General features: G+C 43.3%; 1 protein-coding gene across 2 annotated transcripts in view; it reads left to right on the top strand.

Annotated features, from left to right (window-relative positions):
* Positions 1 to 23,542, top strand: part of RETREG1 (reticulophagy regulator 1) — a gene marked incomplete at its 5' end in the record, with an annotated part of 122,908 nt that overhangs the window by 31,597 nt on the left and 67,769 nt on the right. The window contains 3 exons of one of the 2 annotated variants that reach the window (XM_082836919.1): positions 996 to 1,102; positions 6,823 to 6,853; positions 7,407 to 7,532. In XM_082836919.1, coding sequence (XP_082693045.1) covers positions 996 to 1,102; positions 6,823 to 6,853; positions 7,407 to 7,532 — 264 coding nt within the window. The remainder of the gene's footprint in view (positions 1 to 995; positions 1,103 to 6,822; positions 6,854 to 7,406; positions 7,533 to 23,542) is intronic. The other variant, XM_082836920.1, reaches the window with a different exon arrangement.

The raw sequence follows: 23,542 nt of genomic DNA on the forward strand, positions 1-23,542 counted from the left end.
TCATTTCTCCTCCTTTGTTTCTCTTTGCTCTTTGCTCGTGTCTTGCTATAGCACCAAGACTCATTGCCTTGGACTTTTGTTAGTGCAGCCTGTGTTTATCTCTCTGATGAGGAAGTAAGTTCCTAGAAGGCAGTATTCATGTGTTCTTTGCTTCTTTATACATCCCACACTGTCTTACAACTAGTATTAAATGACATTTCTGTTAAATTGATTTTTCTGAGTTATGATTACACCAAAGTCAATATTAATTGGTAGCTTAGCCAACTAACTTACGTAGCTTAGCCAACTAACTAACTTCAGCCTCTATATGAAGGCTCAGAGCTCCTTGTGACTTCCTTGCCATTGCATTCCTTTATAAACCCAATCAAAAACAAAACAAGACAAAAAGTACTGTAGGGTCTGTGTGCTGTTCGTGATAAAGAATTCTTTGTTTCCCTCTGGAGACGAGGTGGGCAGATAGACAAAAGGGCAGTGATCTTAGAAAGGGCTAGCAAATTGGATCCCTAATAACTGCTGTTTTTCAGAGATTGGTGGGGTGGGGGGTAGGATTTAAAGAAGTGGATGTGGCATAAGAGAAAACTGTAAGATAGAGGACAGCAAGTAAAGGGCATCTACTCCAGCTTCTCTTGTGCGTGAAAAAACCCTGCTGCTCTGCCTTTTTAATTTTAGCCCATCATGATTCTGCTCCAGGTCAGTTCTGTTCCATCTGTTAGCAGAGTGATATTTGGGCCATACCCAAAATAGCAAATCTTCTGCCCAGATGGGAGGTTAGAGCAGAAAGCCTGGCACAAAAGTCCACATGGCTCCAGTGCTCTTACTTCCCTAACTTTGATGCTATTAAGTAGCTTTCATGTGGTCACGTTGAGGGTGCTTTTGACAAGTGAAATCATTATTGAATGTATTTTTTGTTTCTGTGGCAGAAAGTAAACCTAGTTTTTAAAAAAAGGTACAGTCCTCAAGTTGAAATAATGATTTGTCTGTTTTTGCTGTGATAGGTTCCTTGCACTGACTCCATGGAGAGTGTATCACCTGATTTCTGTCATGATCCTTGGACGTGTTATTATGCAAATAATAAAGGATATGGTTTTGTCTAGAACAAGAGGTAAGAAAACTCAACATTCATTTTTATGGTATTTAATTTTCTAGACCCTGGATGTTTGACCTTTGTATAGGCAGATTAACTGAGCAGTCTTTGAAATGGAGCAAAATAACAGATTATATAGGGAACGGGTACGGTTTAGGGTACAGGTTAGGGTACGACAACGGTTGAGGGTTAGCGTAAGTGTTAGGGTACAGGTTAGTGTTAGTGTACGGGTTAGGATTAGGGTACGGGTTAGGGTAAGGCTTTGGGTAAGGGTTAGGGTTAGGCTTAGAGTTAGGGTTAGGGAACGGGTACGGTTTAGGGTACAGGTTAGGGTATGACAACGGTTGAGGGTTAGCGTACGTGTTAGGGTACAGGTTAGTGTTAGTGTATGGGTTAGGATTAGGGTACGGGTTAGGGTAAAGCTTCGGGTAAGGGTTAGGGTTAGGCTTAGGGAACGGGTACAGTTTAGGGTACGGCACTGACTTTTCTATTTTGAATGTTTGTTAAATATTATTTTTAAATTTATTAAATTTATTTACTATTTATTATTTATTTAACTGACGTTGTCCATAGTCATAGCTACTGCTGCTGGGCAAAAGGTTTGTGTGTGTTGGTTTCTCTTTTGGCTCTAAGTGCCGTTACTTTAAATACCATTTTGGTATTCAAGTAGGCTGCAGTGAGGATAACAGTTAAATATTTATTACATCCCACGTGATGAAACTGGGCCATCGGAAAATGGACTAGTTGATATAAATTTTTTCTCTGCCTCTGTGGAGAAAAACAATAAGTTCAGGGCTTAGAAACAAGTAACGGTTAAATTCATTTTTAAAAATGAATTGAAAAATAAATTCGTTTTCAACACCAAATTTTTCGAAAAATTCAAGTGAGAACTTGAATTATTTAAAAAAATGTACTTCAGGTTTTCTGAGTAAGTTAACTGTATCATAAATCTGAGTCAGGCTTTTCCATACTTGGAGAAGCTTCCTTCTACCAGGGTTTGAGCTAGTTTTTGTAGATGGACAAAAATCCCTGCTTGGAATAATTGAGCCCCATGAAATTAAGTGAAATAAGATTGATTTGATCAAAAACAGCTAAGAGGGGGTTACAGTGAAGCGGTTGATTCCACTAAAAGTAACCCCAGATGGAGGGGTGATTTCGGTAGGGCTCCGTATAGGTGGACGCACGTAAGAACTGTCCAGGGCCCGAGCCTTGGCGGGGATACTGAGGCTGCTTGTGGGAGGCACCCTTTCCTCCCTAACACTGACCCTGGGACCAGGGCTATAGGCTGTTACGGATGTACCATCGTCTGTTACGGATGTACCATCATAGTGTTCTGTGGTGCGCTTTAAATCTGGTTTATATTTTAAGTCTTTATGGTTCTTAAACTAACTCATGTGTAAGACATTTAGAAAGATTGTTCTCCATGGGTGTGTTTCAAGGTTTGAAGGTGATCCCTCCATTCACTGTTCTGGGAAGTGAACAGGTGGGTTTTGTCCGGATATTGCTTTTCTTGAATCTGTGGATTTAGTTTATATTCCTGTACACATTCTTCCTTCTCTCCCTCCCCTTCTCCTCCCACCCACCTCTTTTCTGTTTCAGAGAACAGACACCTAATTCTGCCTTCTAACCCTAACAGGCACCTGGCCTGCTACTTTCTGTTTACGCCAGATGTATTAATTCTGCCTAGAGGTGGGACATCTCCGAGCAGTAGGGCTTTGTGCTGGGGTTGGTGAGATCAACGCATGGCGATACCTGTGTTTCTGCCTTGATTCATAACTGATAAGAGGAGAACCTGTTTCTCTCAAATAGACTTGGTAACATTTTCACCCTCTAGGAGCTCCCTCAGAGGAATCTTAGAAGAAATAGCCACTTAACCTATTTTACCTGCAGTCATTCTAGCTCAGTAGGGCAAGGGACCTCACAAAGCAAGCTGAGCATCTCGATGTTTTCAGTGGTGTACAAATTTGGTCCCAGTCTGGGCACAAGTTTTAAGGAACGGAAAAATGGGGGGGGCAAGGATGAAGTGGAAAGACGTCGTGACTGTCCTTCTCTCACTCTCATGAGGACCATTCCCTACATTGCCTCACCAGCTTGATGTTCTTGCAAACGTGCAACTTTCATATTAAGTTGCAGGAAAGCTCTCCACTGCAAAGATTCAGTCCTTTAAAAAATTCGGGTGGTAGGGTGGGAAGAATACCAGTCTTCTAGAGCTAGTTGGCTCCACTTCTCAGCTGTGGAGAGGCCCCGTCAAAGACCGCATTGGTTTCCTGTGGCTGCAGTGACAAATTACCACAAGCCTGGTGCCTCAATACAACAGAAGCGTCTTCTCTTACAGTCCATAATCAGTATCATGGGGCCAAAATGAAGGTGTGGGCAGGGCCGCGCTCCCGGATTCCTCGAGCATCCCAGCTTCTGCCGGTTGCTGGTATCCTTGGCTTCTAGGGCATCTCTCCAGTCTGTACCTCCTTCTCTGCCTGTGTCAAGTCTCCCTCTGCCTTCCTCTTGCAAGGACACTTGTGATTCCATTTGGGCCTCACCTGGATAATCCAGGACAGTGTCCCCATTTCATAGCCCATAACTTCGTCACGTTTGGTAAATCCCATTTTCCATATAAAGTAACATGTTGCAGGTTTCGGGGATTAAGACCCGATACCTTTGGGGGCCGTTATTCAGCCTCCTACGTAATCCGAACCTCTTTATCCTGTGAAATGGCAAATCCTCCTTATACCACAGGGTTGTCTAAGGGTCAGACAAGAGCGTGAAACAAAAGCACCTCAGTCAGTAACGGGCCCCTCTCTCCAGCTCCGACCCGCGACTGGAACAGCATGGGTCTGTTCACCCATCAGTCGGCCCATGTTGAGCGCCTTCCTCTCACCGGGGCCTCTCTGCCCGAGTCCACCTCTCACGCTCCAGCCTGTAGGGCGGGCGTTTGTCACAGGCCAATCTTTCTGTCCAGGTTTTCACCGGGCGACATTGCTCTGAATGCAGTGTTTCTACTGCATGAGGAAACAAGGAGAAGCAGGACCCCTGGCCGCGCTCTCCCAGCGCTCCCAGTCTGTGGCCGAGGCCGCGCTGGAGCCTGCGTCGTCCTCTGCAGTCGAGTCTTTTAGGACAAAGGCCCGTTGAGCCCCATGCGTGGTCGGCAGAGCCTGGCTTTGCAGGCCCTTCAGCCCAGGGCCCTGCAGTGATGACCTGGTCTCTGGGAGGCGCAGAATCGGCTTCAAGTTGGATCCAGATGCGGGGATGGTAGCTCCATGGCTTCATCCAGAACCGCCGGGCTCTCATGAGCTACCCTGGCCCGACGGCAGGAGCAGTGAGGAAAGGACCCCCAGGTCATCTGGCCCCTCACCTCTCCGCCAGCTTCCCCGCTTCCCACAGCATTTTTGGCTGAAGGGATTAAGACGCTCTTGTTAAGATTTAATTGTACCTCTCCTCTCCCTCCATCATATCTTTAATACTGTCTTAGGTACTTAATACGAAATAGGTGAGCAGAAGTGTGGCGACACCTTCTTGGGACTTAATCGTTGCGAAACCCAGGGACCCTGTGTCTCTGGTTTCTGAGTCACCAGTGTGGACGCCCTCGGCCGTGATGGATTTCTCTCTCACGGCCTCGCTGTTGTGCGCTTGACTGTGTGCTCCCCAGAATTAACCCCTTCCTCTGGGCTCTGGGGATGCTTCTGCGGTGTGGGAAACTCCTCCCGCGGCCTTCAGTTTTTCTCGACCCCCTTCTCCTTCTGTCTCTTTGCCAAAGAACCAGTAATTTCCGCACCCCGCTGTCTTTGAGATGCTCTTCAACGACTGCGCTGGGCAGTGGAGGAGGGCTCAGCAGGTTCCTGCACGCCACCTGTGGAGGCATCGCCAACTGCTATCCCTTTATGCCTCTCCTCCTGCCAAATCTACACTATCCATTTGATGCCGCCTTCCGGTCGCGGTTGAACGTGGACCTACCTGCATTCGTGGCCTGTGAACTGTAGGCCTTTGTGCCCACGCCATGCTCTGTCATTCCCGCTTGTGCCCTGATGGCTCGTGTGAAACCCGGCTTCAGTCCCCGAGACCATCCCTGCGCCTTTGACCTTAGCCTTCACAAGTTCTGTCTCCAGCCCCTGCAAGGCTGGCAGTCAGTCCTCGGTGCTTCCTCCTGTCCGGCCCCACCCCGGCCCCTCACTCCCATTGCACCGGCTCTGTGGCCCCAGTTCAAGCGCGCCCCTGCTCAGCCTCTTACACTGCACCGTCCTCAGCCCTGTGCTGCCCCGCCCTGGTCTACGTTCAGCTATTGAGGCGCTGCTGCCCTCACCATTCTAACGTCCTCGCTCCCTTAGCCAGCAACTGTACTCATTTTTCCAATGCTTTTGTTATAATTAACACAATATTATTCAGATTTCAGGTGTACTACATAGTGACTCAGTATTTTATACATTGTGAAATGATCACTGCAGAAAGACCAGTTACCATCTGTCACCATATAAAGTTGTTACAGTATTATTAATTAGATTCTGTATGTGTGCATTACATCCTCATGACGTATTTATTTTATAGCTGGGAGTTCGTACCTCTTAATCCCCTTCACCTGTTTTTGTCTATCTCCCCACCCCCTCCCCTCTGGCAACTATCAGTTTGTTCTCTGTATCTAGGAGTCTGTTTCTGTTTTGTTTCTTCACTTGCTTTTTTAGATTCCACATATAAGTGAAATCATACAGTATTTGTTTCTCTCTGTCTGACTTATTTCACTTAGCCTAATACCCTCAGGTCCACCCATGTTGCCACAGATGACGAGATTTCATTCTTTTTTTATGGCCGAATAGTATTTCATTGTAATATATGTATACACTGCATCTTCTCTGTCTGTTCATCTAGGCAGAAAGCAAAAGCAGATCACTTGCACAGTTCTAATAATCTGAGAAAAGGATGCAAGCAGTTTGGAGAAACTTTTTCCTGTGGCTGAATTTTAAGAAGAATTTATCACACGCATCTTTACTAGGGGACGCTGAAGAACAAAAGGGACAACATCTTTGGCATTTGTTCGATGGAAAAAGCAGAAACCACCTCTTGGCCATTTCTTTTCTTGAACTTCATTAAAGCTGGTAGCGGGGAGTATAGTGTCAAGGCAGAGTCCAGGGAAGAAAGTCATTGGAGAATTAAGAAAGCAGATGAGATCTAGGTGTATGTGTGTGTGTATATATAAATGTTGATTTCCTTTGAGCATAGATATAAGCTCAAAACACCTAAAGAATGAATAGATAAAAATCTCCTTTCTCAAGTAGCAGTTGTTTCAGTTCTCCTTTGTCAGTACCATTTCAGAGTTCCCCTCAAATACCACCTCTGTCATTGCTGCTTTCTTGACCAGCCACATTTTCTCTCCTCCCTGAACTCCCACGGCTTATGTTTCTTGTAGAGTTCCTACACCACCTACCTCGGTTCATATTTGCTTGAGTGCGGGTTCGGTCTGCCCCATTGGACGGTACAGTCCCTGAGGCAGGACCATGTGTTATATGGTGCTCCGTCTTCCATGCTACCTATCCAAGTGTTTTGCATATAGTAGAATCTCAATGGATATTTGTGGACAACTTGCCTGAATGAGTTATGGTAGCAGAAGTATACGCTGTATGAACTGATCGTTTCTAGAGTTTTTTAAGATCCAAGCGGTCCATTTTAAACAGCTCAGAATATTTCTAAGTTGAGAAATGCCTCAAGAGGAAAATACCTCCATTAACATTTCACATTTACTTCTCCTATTGCAGGTGCACAGTTGTGGAGAAGCTTCAGTGAAAGGTAGGGAACATCCTTTTCATGTTATGGCTAACGGAGGGCAGGTGGGAGAGGTGACCAGGCCACCAAGATGCATCTCTGAAACCATAGTTTAGTGACAGGATTGATCATAGTAATCTGCAAGAGTGGGAACATAAAGAAAAATACAGTCGAAGTGAGGGCGAGGATAAAATCAGGACTCGTTCTAGGAAATGGTTCATGTCTCGCTGTAATGTTGGGCCATGTGCACGCGTAAGAGTCGTCATGTGTGAGGATGGGGGCGGGGGAAGATGGGGGTGTTTTCCTTGGGGATTTCCTCTCAGACCTCACTTTGGAGCCTGAGTGGCGTGCTGTAGTGGGGCAAGAAAAGGGCAGCCCCAAGTCCCGGAACTCTGCAGGAGCATTCCCGAAGGCCGACTAGGCTGTCGGCTCCGAGGACCCTGGGGTGAGGAGACGAAGAGTAGGGGTGAGAGGCTTGTAGGTGGGAGGGGGCAGCAAACGTCCGCAGGGCTCTGGGCTCCTTGTGCGGCCACAGGCAAATGAGTCCCCTTTTCATTTGCCATCCCCCATCCTGAAGTAAAGGCTCTCTTCTCACCTGGAAGAGAAAAGAGGTGGGGCAGATGACGAGAGGATCAGAATTCACATCACCAGCTGTGCATATGAGAAGTGGAAAGGTGAAGAAAATGGAAGGGGCAGTATTCCAGTAAAGTGAAATTTTGTAGTTATTTATTTGTTTAAATTCTGCCTTAAGAATACCCTTGTATGACTGAAAGAGGGATGGTTCGGCGCTCGACTAACATCAAAGTGGGCAACATGCGGTGAAGGCTCACAAAGGAAACAAAGTAATGCCTTTAAAAATCCATGAAAAAAACCGTAACCTGGTATATAATGTACTCTTTTTTTTTAATAAATTTATTTATTTTGTTTATTTATTTTTGGCTGCGTTGGGTCTTCGCTGCCATGCGTGGTCTTTCTCTAGTTGCGGCGAGCGGGGGCTACTCTTCGTTCCGGTGCACAGGCTTCTCACTGTGGTGGCTTCTCGTTGCAGAGCACGGGCTCTAGGCACGTGGGCTTCAGCAGTTGTGGCACGTGGGCTCAGTAGTTGTGGCGCACGGGCTTAGTTGCTCCACGGCATGTGGGATCTTCCCGGACCAGGGCTCGAACCCGTGTCCCCTGCATTGGTAGGCGGATTCTTTACTACTGTGCCACCAGGAAAGCCCTTATAATGTGCTCTTAGAGGCTGTGCTCATGAAAATAATGCTTACTTCAGGTGTAAAGGCTAATTTTATGAGCGGTCTACTTCTGCGTGCTTGTTCCTTCATTTTGGAGCCCAGATTTTCATGGGCAGAATGTAAACTTGCCAAAGACTCAGCAGAGGGAGATATTGGCTATAAGAAGGGAAACCTGATCCTCTAGGCACAGACCCACCCCTGGCCTGGCAGGCCAGCTCCTGGCTTCCGTCCTGCCCCTGCAGACACACTGGGCCTCCTTGGATAAGTGACTTAAGCTTTCTCTGCAGGTGTTTCCCCATTTGTCAGGTGAAGAAATTGAGCATGCTCCCTAATTCTGGTTGGAGGAAGAAGATCTGACCAAGTGAGTTAGTGTAATTTCAAAGAAATTTCAAAAGCTCTTCGAAGCAATACTCTTTCAGATTTACTGATACTCAGTTTGACCTGCCAAGAGCTTTGCTGAAGCCTTCGCTGTCCACAGCCCTTCTGAAGTAGTTACAAGTTGCCTGGGAGAATTCCCACTGTGCACTTCCTCTTAACATAGAAATTATTGGGATGTTTGATAAGGATCTGGAAAAGATATTAGCTATTAGTGAGCACAGCAGGACCAAGGCTCTCACTTTGCCAGTGTTGGGTTTGGTCAGGGAGTGAGTAGCTCCTTATAATGCGGCTTTTTTAAGATTTATAATATTCCACTCGTTTGGGGAGCTGCCTATGTGCCCCCAGAGAAGCCATGATCATGGAAATAGCCTTTTCTTAGGGAGGGTCTCATTTACTTCAGGATCACCCAGATGGATATTCAGATGCAGCTAATTTTCCATCCTGGTCCCAACCCTGCAGCTAGTGATCTTGCCAAGTTCACTTATCTCTTGGCCTCAGTTTTCTTATCTGCTGAATGAAGAGGTGAGAGAGAATCATCTTGAATATCTCTTCCAGCCCTAAAAAGTCTATGATGTGATTTGAAGGGGATTGGTGTTCCTTTCATACTGTTATCCATTTACCTTTTTGTTTGGCCATTGTCTCTTTCAAAGTGATTGAATTCACACTAGAAAGGTTACTTCCTCAATTTTTTTCACTGCACTTTCCATTGTGTAATTTCATTCTGATTTCTGTTGTTCACGCTGGAGATGTGAAATTAAAATATGTTTTCCTCTGATTTCTTTGATGATGATTTGGTTTGTTATTTACAGTGACTCTTGGCATCTGGTACTTGCTAGTGCCGTGTTTTTAACATTGAAAAATTCAAAACCGCCTTATTTGAAGAATAAAATACAGTGCTGGATAGGAGGGTCTTTGCAGGCAGAAGGAGGTGCTGTTTTGCTCATGTGAGGCAGGTGGGATTAGGATCTTTCCACTTACAAGGTCTCAGGCGCTGAGCTCAGAAATCTCGCCCTCATTTGGCGGTAGTTAGAAATCAACATTTCTAAATCCTAAAAATGATAAAATGTGAACTCAACTACAGTACCTTGCCAAGTGGGTAAACCCTAGGCATACAGCAAAAGAATTAACATCAGCGCAAACACTTTCCACCTTAGGAAACTAGATGTTTCTTCTTTTCTAATATACGGAAATTCTCCTTAATTACTGGTGGGAATGCAAAATGGTACAGCCACTTTAGAAGACAGTTTGGTGGTTTCTTACAAAACCAAATATATTCTTATCATACAGTCTGGCGGTCATACTCTTTGGTATTGACTCAAAGGAATGAAAACTTGGGTCTACACAAAAAACAACACCCAGATGTTTATGGCAGCTGTATTCCTAATGCCGAAACTTGGAAGCCACGAAGATGTCCTTCAGTAAGTGAATGGATAAATAAACTGTGGTCCATCCAGACAATAGGATATTAATCAGCACGAAAAAGAAATGAGCTATCAAGCCATGAAAAGACACGGAGAAACCTTAATCATATCACTAAGCAAAAGAAGCCAGTCTGAAAAGGCTGCATACAATATGATTCTAACTATAAGACATTCTGGAAAAGGCAAAATTATGGAAACTGTAACAAGATCAGTGGTTGCCAGGGGCTCTCGAGGATGGGAGGCACGAATAGGCAGAGAACAGAGGATTTTTAGAGCAGTGAAAATAGTCTGTATGTTATTACTATAATGGTAGACACAGGTCATTACATTTTTGTCCAGACGCATAGAATGTACAATGCCAAGTGTGACCCCCAATGTAAACTCTGGATTTGGGGTGATTATGACGTGTCAGTGTAGGTTCATCAGTTGTAACAAATGCAGCAGTCTGGTGGGGAACACTGATTAGGGAGGAGGCTGTGTGTGTATGGGGGCAGAGGGTATATGAGAAATCTCTGTGCCCTCTGTTTGATTTTGCTGGGAACCTAAAACTGCTTTAAAATAATAAAATCTATTTTTAAAAATTTTAAAAAGGAAAAAAAGTGATGAGCGTTTCTCCCCCTCTTCCTCCTCCCCACCCCCCATCACAGCCTGCACAGCTGGGATTCCCAGGTCTGTCAGCCAGGCTTAATTGTTCCTCTTCCCAGCATTGCGCTAGTGGTTTGCGCTCAGGCTCAGAATGAACCAGGTCTTTTCTCTGTAGGGCTTGTTTAAGGGCCATGACATTCACTGTTCAAAAGGTGGATGAAATCATGGACCACTCTGCCTTCATTATGCCATTGTAGAGCTTTTCCGTGAAAGAGGAGCTCCTTGAAAAGGGAACTCTGTGCACTGTTGGCAGGAATGTAAATTGGTGCAGCCACTATGGAAAACACTATAGAGGTTGCTCAAAAAACTAAAAATAAAACATTCAGATGGTCCAGGAATTCCACTCCTGGGTCTAGATCCAAAGGGAATGAAATCACTGTCCTGAAGAGATGTCTGCACACACCTCCCCCATATTCACTGCAGCACTGTTCACAATAGCCAAGACACGGAAACAACTCAGCGTCCACCAGTGGATGAATTGGTAAAGAAAACTGGTATATATACACAATGGAATGTTACTCAGCCATTCAAAAAAGAAGGAAATTCTACAACATGGAGGAACCTTGAAGGCGTATGTTAAGTGAAATAAGTCAGACAGAGAAAGACAAATGCTGTGTGATCTCCCTTTTATGTGGAATCTAAAAAAGTTGCTCATAAAGAAACAGCAGATTGGTAGTTGCCAGGGCTGGGGGTGCAAGTGAGGAGGTGTTGGTCAGAGGGCACCAACCTCCAGTTATAAGATGGATGGGTTCTGGGAAACTAATGTGCAGCATAGTGACTCTGGCTAACAATACCATATTGTGTACTTTAAAGTTGCTAAGACAGTAGATCTGAAATGTTCTCACCACCACAATGACAAAATGGTAGTGATGTGAGGCGAGGGATGTGTAAACTATCCAGTGTGGTAATCATTTCGCAATATGTACGTCTATCAGATCATCGTACTGCACACCTTAAACTTACACAAGGTTATGTGTCAATTATATCTCAGTAAACACTGGAAAGGAAAGTAATTTTTTCCTTCCTATAATCCTAATGGCTTATTTCACAGACTCTGGGAAAAGTTGCTTTTGTCAGCTAAGCTTAAAGCATTTCCTCCAAAATTTAGCAGGAAGATGGTGATGTCTATGTACAAGAAGGGTATTCACAAGTATAACGTGTTACACCTAACTAGTAAATAACAGTAAAGCCAGCATCAAATTTCTGATGTCTTCAACAATAAAAATTGGATCATTTTTAATCAGATGCCGTTCACATATCAGTTTTTGTACGTGGAAAGTTCATTTTGTGCAAATGTGATTCTCAGTGTGTGAGTCCTAAGAAGGGCCGGTGCTTGACCTTTTTCTTTACTAAACGGTAAGCCCCGACTCTGCAATATGAACAGGATTTATACGGAGCAGTCTGTCAACTGAACCAAATTAACATCTTCTATGGCTCGTTCCTAGTCTTGGGATGAAACCTGACCCGGGGTATCATGGCTCTTAATTCTCGTGTGACTGTGGCCGCTGACTGAATAATAGCCTCTGTTAACAAAGGAGAAATTGTGCCCATTACATTTAAAAACAAAAAATTGATTTCAGTTTGGCCTGGTTTTTCTAAGGAAGTATAAATTAGAAGAAAGTACTTTTACTTAACGTATATATCGATCATTCAAAATTTCTTTCCCTAATTCTTTAATAGTTTTGTACATTATAATCCAGATGAAGGAGCTCTTCTCATCGTAAATTCTGTTTTACTGTTCAGTGTCAATTTACAGAAAATACACTTCTTTCATCAACACTACAGGTTTTGGAAATTATGGCTGAGAACTCTGGGATTTAATAACAGACATCGCCAGAATCCTGATGCCTCAGCCGGTGTCTTTCACAGGAAGTGGGGAGTGGCTTTCCGAGAATGTAACAAGGGCATCAGATCTACTTTGCCTTACCTTGAGCTGACTCTTGGGGTGGGCACAGCAGAGAATTAACAGACGCAGTCTTCCTAGAGCCAGCAGGAGTCAGCAGGAGTTGTGGGCTTTTTGCCTGCAGCTTGGTCAAATCCTGGGACGACTCCTCTGAGGTCTCTCGCTCTCTCTCTCACCTGCTCTTAAGAGAAGCAGTTCTGTGGCCCTACTTGGTGAGATGAAATGCCCTTTTGTCTTGTCAGCTTCCAGATAATTGCCAAAGTGTTCTAACCATTTCTAATTTTTTCTGGAGAAAAGGAGCCAGGAATTGTTGGTTGTAAAGCCCAGCCCCCAGCTTGCCCCAGCTACTAGGCCCAGAACCAATCGGAGCATGTGGGTAAGAGCCGTCTAATTGATTAAATCCCTGAGCGCAGCCCCATGCTTCCGGAAAAAGTGAGAAGTCATCTAGCATTTGCTAACTTGTCTCCTCTGAGGAATAGGATTTAGTATGAACACCGCGTATTCTGTATTTATGAATCGTCATCACTCATCAGAATTCCACAGACAGGATGAATCACCAAGTCAAAAGCATTAAGTAGTCACAGGGCAGCTTAAAAAGTTCTCTTTCTTTGCTATTAGGCACAGCAGTAAATCTGACTCACGCATCGAAACTACTAGATTCTACAGTTTTAGTCTTTTCAAAAGTGTCTAAAGTCACCTTGTAACTTGTATTTTGGAACCTTTCTGAGAAGGCATACCATTTGGAAGCTTTATTTTTTAACTTCAGCCAGAACTGCGGTTAGGGAGCCACATCTCCGTGACTTTTAAAAGAAAGTCTTGCTATGAAGGATACATTTGATTGGATTAAATGAAAAATTCTTTTCCTCGGAAAAAAAAATTCCCTTAAATTCAGAAGATGCTGGATTTTAACACAAGCATATCTGGGCTTGGGGAGTCTTTGGCTGGAGATGCCTGGGCCAGCCTGGGGGCAAAGCACCACTTTGAAAGTCTCTACCCTGCCAACATAAAAATCCGAATAGGCCTTTTATTCCTTTTTTCAAAAATAATAATTGAGCACAATTCTGTAGTCATATATCGCACAATGGAGAGTTGAAGCCCTTTTATTCCTCTCTCTCCGGAAAGAACGGACCCATTCAGCAACTGAGAGATGGTGAGCTCTTAGGCAGCACGGCTGCGATGTGGCTTAGAATTCTCCACCCAGATTCCAATCTGTTGTGTTCATTTTTAAAAGTTGTACTTTGACAATCAGACCAGTTGAAGACAAGTGCGGAACAAAGGACTACAAGCCGTTTTGAAAGCTGTTTGAGGCCGAAGGGGACAATTCTGCTTCTTATCTCTTCACCATCAGTGGGGTCTCTACATGAAAAGTGTTGACTTCCTAAAAATGCCTCATGCTAGAACTTTAAGGGCTGTTTTTTCCTCCCAGGAGCCCCTCAAGCTAAAAGCCCTCCCTGAAACCGACGGGCATCTTCACAACAGCAACTGATCTACTTCTTAGGCATTAAAAATAAAATGAAACAGGAAGTACAAATTATTGTGTATACAATAAATAAGCTACAAGGATATATTGTACAACGCAGGGAATATAGCCAATATTTTCTAATAACTATAAGTGGAGTATAACTTTAAAACACTGTGAATCACTATGTTGTACCCCCGTAACTTATATAATATTGTACATCGACTGTACCTCAAGAAAATAAAGAAAGAAGATGAAACAGGAAGTATATTTCATAGCCCACTGGCTTCATTGACAAGGGAGACAAATTGTTAGACCTGTTCCTGGCTGTACATTCATTTCATGAGTAACGTGTTCTCCTTATATTCAGGCAGATTTATCAAGTCAAAACGTGGGCAGGAAACCAGAGTCAGGCTCTCAGTGAGTCTGGGAGCAGCAGCCCCTGACTTAACACTCAGGGCTCCTAAGTAAAATGCACTCAATATTATATTTTATTATAGTTTATAATTTTCGGTTTTGATAATTTGGGACATTTCTTAAAGTTAGTGTAATTCCATAATCTGATTCAATAAAGAGTCCAGTCAGCTTTTCTCCCCCATTATTTTAGCTCTATTTCATCTTTGCTTAATTAAAGATGTGTGTACATCACTGTTTTCTATGGCTTCACCATGGCTGTCTACAGCCACTTCATAAGTAACAAAAATTCCAGCTTTGATCATTTAATCTGTGTTTTCAGATTCTCTTAGGCTCCTTGCTTATTAGGTTTGATTAGGTACTGGATCCTGCATTATTAAGGATTTGAGAATGTAGTTCACTTATAAATATATCAAGTAATTAAGCTAGACTAATTGTTACCTAGTAGCATTCTTGCTTCAATAAACTTAAGTTACCAAGAAGGAAGAATGGTTAGTAGTTAATATTTCTCTTAACTTTCCCTGGCCTATGCTGTGATTATTTGAACATAAATTAAGACTTCACAGGTATTTGAAACTTTTTGTCCTCTGTCCGTCTGTCTTTCTGTCTCTTTCTCTTTCTCTTTGTCTCTCTCTCTCTCTATTGTTCCTAAACAATATTTATAGTCATATTTGCCTAATAGCATTTAAAACATAACTTTTTTCTTGATTTTAAAAGTAATACATGCTAATTTAGAAAACTGAAAATATAGGGAACTTATTATAAAAAAGAACACTCAAACCTTATAAACCCATCACCCAGAAATTAAACTCACTTTCGATTTTATTTTTTCCAGTCTTTTTGTAAAATTATATCTGATTTTGTTCATTCATCGTTTCAAGAAATATTTATTGCGTGCCTTTGTGGCCAGTACTTCTAGGCATTAGTAGAATTAAACAAAAAGCAACAGCTCTGTCCTCCTGGAGGTCACATTGTAGTGAGTGAGCCAGAAAATAAGTTACTACAATATATAATGTTAGATGGTGAACGACGTTTAAGGGAAACTGAAGCAGGAGAGGGGATCAGGGAGTGTGAGGGTGGGAGGTGAGGGTCAAGTTGTATTAAAGTGCTCAGGAAAGCCCTCACTGAAGAAGAGTTTTGAGCTAAGACTTGAAGGAGGTGAAGTTGTGAATCATGTCTGGTTGAAGAGTTTCTAGTCAGAGGGAACAGCAAGTGCAAAGGCCCTGGGGCACAGTGATTTTTGTTTTATACTAGTAAGTTTTTTTTTAATGCAACTGTAATAACTAGAATAAATGAAATATTATGTAGCTAATTAAGATCGTATTGTGGAAGTATGAAAATGGGATATGATATATGAAAATGTATCATTTGTAAAAAAATTGTAGATTTAAAGCATTGCAGGGAGGTATAATGCACAGTACCTTACAGTTATGTGTTGAACATGTCTGGTAGCTCTTGCGAAGGGAAGACAGGTGGTTTTTGTTTTCTTGATTTTGTTTATCTTTATTAATACATTTTACTTCTATAATGGACATGCATAGCCTTTAACATGAAGAGAGACGAAAGATACTCAGTGAAAGGAGAGAGCATCCCACCAGTCAGGGTGAGGCCTGGGACTCTGGACATGGGAGATGACACACCGCTTCAGGTATTCAGTTCACGTAAGGGCTCCGGCTCCTGAGCTGCTGACCGGAAATGGGGCTCTGGTTACGCAGATGGCACGGCCCAGGCCTTGGAAACAGGTCAGGGTCGAAGTGCAGAGAAGCAGCAGGGCTCAGAGGAGGGGCGGGAGCCTCAGGAATGCGTCAGAGGCATTACAAGGGGGCCCTGACCAGCCCAAGTGTCACTTGATACTGAGCTTCATAGGATTGGGGCAAAGAAAAAGGACTAATGTATTATTGAGTAATACATTAAAATGATGAATTTCCAAGGTTAGGTGGTGTTCGAGGGGTGGGATAAAAGTTCCTAAACCCTTCCTTTCTGAGGCTCAGTGACAGGTACAGGTGAAGGGCCTGCGTGCATATCCTCATGATTTAGACGCCCCCAGAAAGCTTATCTAAGTAAAATTTGGAAACTCTTTGTATCCTCCAGAGTGAGATTTATGTCTCTATCCTTATACTCCAAACTATAGTCTTTGGGCAATTCAAACAAGAATGAACCTGGGACGACAGTGTGTTCTCTTCTGAACACCCCATCCCTGGGTTCTGTAGGTCAGCCAGCCAGTCTTGTCTATCGGTTGTCAGTTGTCCATCGGTCAGCTGTCAGTCTAGCCAACCTGCCTACCTACACGTGTTCCTCAATTATCTTCTAATGATCGTATTTTATATATTGAAGAATATATGTAAGATACACAGAAGTTGTAGTCATTATAATAAAACAGATAATCATGAACCTTCTCCCAAACAGGATTGATGGTCCTGCATCTCCCTTACCTCCTCCTGCTGCCTTCCCAGGCTAAAAGCAAGCACGGTCCTGATATTTGTGTTCTTTGTTCCTTTGCTTTAAAAAAAATATGTGTGTGTGTTTGTATACACACATAAATATATGTATTTATATGTATATATGTATATATATAAATATATAAATATATGTGTATGTATATAAATATGTGTATATATGTATATAAATATGTGTATGTATACATATATATTTAAATTACATATACATGTATTCCTAAATAAAAATTTCACTTTTGAGGTCTATTAAAAATGGTTCCATATTTATGTAGTCTTCTGGAACTAATATCTTACCATTAAACTTTTACAAAAAGATAAATCCACGTTGCTGTGTATAGCTGCAGTTCCTTCTTTTTTGTTGCTGTATAGTATTCCATCCTGTGACTATACCACAATTGACTTATATGCTGTCTTTGCCTTGGACTTAGGGACATTTTTTACCAGACTGTCCACTGCTTCTGTGAGTTTCTGAGTTGACAACAATCACAAAAAGGGAAAAGGCAAATGCCTAACCCATAAAGTGAATGGTTTTCTAAGCCAGAATACTGTATATTTGAAAGCCTGTGTAAAGACTGCATCGACACTTGGGCTCTGACAGCGGGAACGATTTCCTTGTTCTAGGGCTGGCCGCCACTAGAGGGTGTGGGAGAGCTGGCCATCCGCCTGTTGGAGAGGCTGAGGATAACACGCCTGCTGTTGAAGCCTAGCTGCGTGGCACCAGTGAGTTTAGTACTTGCACATTTCAGCAGGACAAAAACATCAGTGTCGCTTCAGTTACAATAAGAAGATCCAATTACAGGTTACATCTCTGTCTGTACAGGTCTGTGCCAGGTTACACACACGTTTTAACGTAGGCGGGGTGAAAAAATGAACAAGGATGAAGAGTAGTGATAGGCTGCATCAAAGGAGCATAAGACAGACTGGGTGGGGAGGAAATTCACATACAAATGGCCCAAAACGATGACAGATGACTCTGCTTCTCAGTTTAGAAACAGGCTGATGTCCGAGGCCTCCAAGAACTCAGTAGTATTTTGAGCGTATCACCCTGTTTACTGCGTATTTCTATCCAGTGTCTCAAGAAATCTTCTGAATGTTCTTTGCTCTCCAAAGTCTCCTTCCCTTGCTGGCCCCTGACTTAGTACTTTTCCCTCTCTTGGAAATGAATGGAAACCCGTGGATTTTTCCCTCCCACAGAGCTCTAAATAACCTTGAATCAGGAATCCCAGAAAATGGCTTAATTTGCGGTTTCATGGAGAGAGAACTTCTTGTGAGTTGTTCACCCCAGGCCAGCAACTGACCTGTGAAATATTGAGGGCAAAGGTCCCTGCTTGTTAGAAACGTGTAGGAAAGAAAGGGCTACCAGAGTATGTCCTAGACCAAATAATCCCCCTACCACCCACCTAAAGATGTCTGCCTCCTGACGCCCAGCACCTGTGATTATATTCCTAACATGGCAAAAGGAACTTTGCAGATGTGACTAAGCTGAGGATCTTTATGGTGGGAGTTGATCCTGGATTATCCAGATGGGCCAGTGTAATTATAAGGGTCTTTGTGGGAGGGAGGCAGGCAGGCAGGCAGGCAGAGAGGAGAGAGGATGCTGATAGCTTTGAAGATGGCGTGTGGCCCCATGAGCCAGGGACAGGCAGCCTCTAGAAGGTGGAAAAGCCAAGGAAACAGATCTTCCCCCAGAGCCTCTAGAAAGCATGCAGCCCGGCGGACCCATCTTAGATTCTCATCACCAGAACCGTAAAGTGATAAATCTGTGCGGTTTTAAGCCACTAATTTGATAATTCGTGTAGCAGCAATAGGAAACTCCCATGGTGTTCCTTATGATATGAAAGAACTGGCTTGGTTTGAAAATGTCGAGTGTGGGTTTACCAACTCACATCTCCACCCACTGAGGAAAGGCAGTTGGACCCCAGTATGTGGGAGAACTGCGTCCTGAAACGAGGGTTAGAGTGATGCCAGGCGAGGTGACGAAGCACCGGGAAAGGACAGGGAGCCCAGGGTGGCCTGGGGGAATGTTCCCACTGGCACATTAGACAGCTTGAAAAGGAAGCACGAGGTCAAGATGGTCCAAAAGAGTCCTGAAGACGCCGTACGTGGAAGCCAGGGACAAATATTATTTCAAGGAGGAGGCTATTAACAGTTTCCAAGAGCAAATTGTATTAAAACATTTGCAGAGACCGTTATAAGTAGTTGTCCATGCTTTTGTTTATGTGCAAAGGAAGAGGAGGTCTTTGGGGGTAAAAATACGAATTCAGGGGCTTGAGGATGAGATGAGAGCTGAGAAAATGGAGGTAGGTCGTGTGAACCATGTATTAGAAAATATTAGTGGTGAATGAACGCAGAGAGATTAAACAGTGGCCAGGAAAAGCAGCAGCATGTCTTTTGTTGTCGTTGTTTACATTTTTTTATTGTGGTAAAATATACATCATGTAAAGTGACATTTAGTGACATGTAAAGTGACATTTAGTACATTCCCAATGTCATGCAGCCATCACCACTGTCTAGTTCTAGAACAGTTTCGTCACCCTCAAAAGGAAACCCCATAATTACAATCTCCATAATCACTTCCCATGCTCCCCTCCCCCTAGCTCCTGGCAGCCACTAATCTGCTGCCTGTCTCTGTGGGCTTTCCCTATTCTGAACATTTCTTATAAATGGAATCATACAATATGCAGCCTTATTGTTCCTGGCTTCTTTCACTTAGCACGATGTCTTCAAGGTTCATCCATGTTGTAGCAAGTATCAGTTCCTCACTCCTTTTCGTGGCTGAATAATATTCCGTTATTTGGACGTACAGCATTTTACTTGACGGACATTTAGATTGTTTCCACTTTTTTGGCTGTTGTGAACAGTGAACAGCTTGGTTTTCTCTTGTGTGGTTTTGTTTTCGGGATAGAAGGGTGTGACTGTGTGGGAGAATATGGGGACACGGCAGGGCGGGACTGCTCTGGTCCATGCTGCCCGGTCGCTGGGTAGAACTTGCAGGGAGAGTCACTAGGGGGCAGGGTGATGTCCAGGGGAGAGGTCGACCTGGGCAGGTGATTCGCTTTGCTTTTCATCCATAAATTTCCTCTGGAGAATTGAAGATGGTGTAATATAACTCAGCAAATGCTGGAATGCCTGCTGGGGAAGCTGGATTCTAGGCAGCCTCCCTGCCTCCGGCAGCGAGAGCACTGCTTCTGAAGGAGGAATCCAAGAATGTGCCCTTCACTTGTCATTTTAGCCATGTGTCCTTTAAAATTTTTTTTTGAAAGAGAAGGGACCATACAGGAAGGAGGGGAATGGGAGGGTACCTTATGATTTAGAGGTACATCGTAAAAGGAGGAAAAAGGCCATTGTGTCGTATCCTTACTGGGGTAGATTGCATTACTCATGTGCCGTTTCAGTTTTTTTGAAGGCTATTCTTGCTTGTGCCTGTTTTTAATACCTGAACAACTGGGAGAGAGAATTTATAATCCTGCAGTCATTTGGCTTGTATTCTTAGAAAGTATTTTTAAACTCAACTTTCAGAGCCCTCCAACGTCATTTAAAGCACAGGAAGTGCTTTCAGTATTCGTTTCTCCTAAAGTGTAAGTTTTAGATTTTGAATAGGGTTTTTACTTCCACTGAAAACACATTTTAACATATCTTTTCCTTGGTGTTTGGGGTTTTTTTCGGGGGGAGGGGTCAGTTGTTAATCTTTATTAAAATGAGTGATATTTTCAATCATGACTCAGGAGTCATCTGCTCTGGAAAGAAAACTAACTGAGCTCCAAAGCTCATCAAGATAAACATCCCCAAGTCAGAAATGGACGTCTATTTTGAATAAATCACACTTCTAAATACTTTTTCTTTCCCCTGCGGCTAAGTTGGAATGAAATCATCTTCCTTTAAAGGGCTTTTCGTGGCTGCACCATGCTTGGAATATGTAGTGAAACCTCCGTAATTGAGAGGATTTTTAAATGAAAAAGAAATTTGTATTTTTAAATTGAGAAATGGATCTGAAATTGACTTGGGGTCACAACAGGACGGTCCCAATCGAAATCCTCAGTAAACTGGCCTAGGAAAGACTGCCCCTTCTCCACACTCTTGCCCAAATGGAGGTGTTCCGTGAATACATAGGCGATTGAGTTGGACCACTTCTGCTTCCCTAATAGAAGGGGAGACGTGACCCTGGTTGGAGGAGTTTGTTTATGCTCTTTGTGTAGGGCACATAGAAAGTTAGAGATCGACTTATAAGTTTGTCTCTGTTCCTTGTTCTGTTGGAAAGTCCTGTTGGAAAGTCCTCCAACAGTGAAAGAAGAATACAAGGCTTACCATAAATGAATTTTCTCCTGCTGGTTAGAATATGAGATTGATAATTTAATCAATCAATTTTAGCTAGCTAAAATCCTAGAGAAAGCTTTTCAGCATTTACTTACTACCTTCTTATTCTTCTGTCTTTGAAAACCAAAACAGTTTTAACCAGTAATAATCTCAGGATATGAAATTGTTGGAAAACTTGACATGATGATGCCGTATTTGTATGTATTCATAAAGTCAGAGCTCAAGGGCGTTGGAAAACCTGCTGTTAACAGACGGGAATGTATTATATACCTTTATTTTTTAAGGAAGGGTTTCATTGTACACATTGAAAGGGGAACTTGGAAGAACCAGAGATATCCTTAGGCAAAATCATCCATCTATGTCTGTAGCCAAAATTAACGCTGCTGAAGCAAGAGTTATTGTTTGGGGATCAAAAATTAAGTTCCCATTGTTGGTAACACAATCATGGTTATTATTCAAAGAAAGTTAATAGAGAGCCAGGCTCTGCGAGGGGATGGTGGAAAGTGAGTGTGGAATGTATTGAAAATGGTTCTTTTATTCTGAGGAAACCCAGTTTTCCTGTTATTTGTTGAGGAGGTCATTAACCCTCTATGCTTTCCCTCCATACAATCTCTTTCATCTCGGGCCTGACTCTGAAATTCTTCACTTGAACTCCTTGTGGTATTTGTAACAGGATGAAACACTTTACAAATGTCAATCTTCTGGGTTGTGAATGGAGAAGGGGAGGTGACAATGTCCATGGTCACCCTCTAGGTCTCCATAGGGCTGCTATTCTGGGTTCCTGCTGAAACCCTGGGGCCACTTGCCCTGTCGGTGTCTTGAGCTTGAATCCAAGGCTCCATTCTCCCAACGTTTAGTAGATGCCTGCTGTGTATAAGGCATTCTGCCGGATGTGCGGCATAGAAGCTCCTATTCTGTCAAGATTTTATTGTATTTTCCTTGATGCTGGAACAAGGGGGAAAGTTCTCAGACATCAGAGAGGCGGTACAGACAATGAGAGAGTTGTGCCTTGTCAGGCACGGTTGAAGCTGTGTCAGTTCACTTTTTAAATAATTCTAAAAAGAGTCTATTGCCATTTGCTCTACGTAAAGGGAGAAAGCCAGTGGCACCAGAATGAAAAAATGGCTGTATTACATCATCAGGAAAAGTTTTCATTGGCACGTTGTGCCTGGAGGGGAGGAAGTCTGTGGTTATATTTAGATTGATTCTGTTTTGCTCACTGAAACAGTAATTTTAAGACAAAGTAAGAAAAAGGAAAGGGAGGGATACTTAAAGAAGGCCACCAAATTTATTTCGTACACATTGATTAATATGGTATTAATTTTTATGTATACTGAATCAGCACCCTATTTTATTCCTGTTTTCCAATCACCTGTTATAATTATATATCATTTAAACTATAAAAGCACCTTTGAAGTAACATGTTGCTTCTACCAATGCATCTTTCCAAATGTTGAATGTTTCTTTATCAAGAATATGAAATTTCCAAAAAAAAAAAAAAAAGAATATGAAATTTCAAGATTTCTGCCGTGGAAAAACAGAGGTATCAAAGGAAATTTTTTTTTTTTTTTTTTTGCTGTATGCGGGCCTCTCACTGTTGTGGCCTCTCCCGCTGCGGAGCACAGGCTCCGGACGCGCAGGCTCAGCGGCCATGGCTCACGGGCCCAGCCGCTCCGCGGCATGCGGGACCCTCCCGGACTGGGGCACGAACCCGTGTCCCCTGCATCAGCAGGCGGACTGCCAACCACTGCGCCACCAGGGAAGCCCTCAAAGGAAATTTTTTAATGTTTTTTTTTTTTTCCTCTTGGGATTTCAGTCACTTGACTCCCACAGCTTTGCCTTTATGACCTGTGAAGACCAGACTTGTTTAGATGCTTTCATTGAGGGATAAAGGTTTTTAGCTCACTGCCTGTATGATGCATTTTGTTATAACGCAGCAGTGCCTCTGGCCCAGCACTCCTCCCGGGCCCCCCCCCCCGGGGTAACGGTGACCCTAAATGACCCAGAGCAGCGCGGTGGACGGCAAGAACCATGAGTCTGGAGATGCTAATTTACCTGTCTTTCCAAGGAAGCTTCTGTGCTAACAACAAACAGAAACCCCTTCATCCAGTGTTCATGAAGGAGGGATTATTTATTTGGACTCAGTATCACATGGAGGCTGAAACCAAGAAATGTAAGGAACCAGGGGTTAGAAAGTGACCAGAACAGAAGTAGCTAGAAGGTGCCCCAGGAATCAGAGGGAGCTGGTGGGAAGCTTGGAGTACAGCACAGGGCAGTGGAAGAAGGGGAAGGCCCCAGTGATTATGATGGTAAACTGTGGAGAACTCTTATGTATTAGTGCCTTATATTTGCCAGGCGCTGTGCTAAATGCTTTCAGCATTACCTGATTTACCTTCATGACAGTTCACGAGGCAGGAAGTATTAGCTCCGAGACCAGGACACCACAGCTTGGTTAACTAGCTTGACCACAGCGATGGAGGGAAGCTTTCCA

Source organism: Leucopleurus acutus, assembly GCF_964270905.1.
Source record: "Leucopleurus acutus genome assembly, chromosome: 3".
In the NCBI taxonomy this organism is placed as follows: Eukaryota; Metazoa; Chordata; class Mammalia; order Artiodactyla; family Delphinidae; genus Leucopleurus; species Leucopleurus acutus.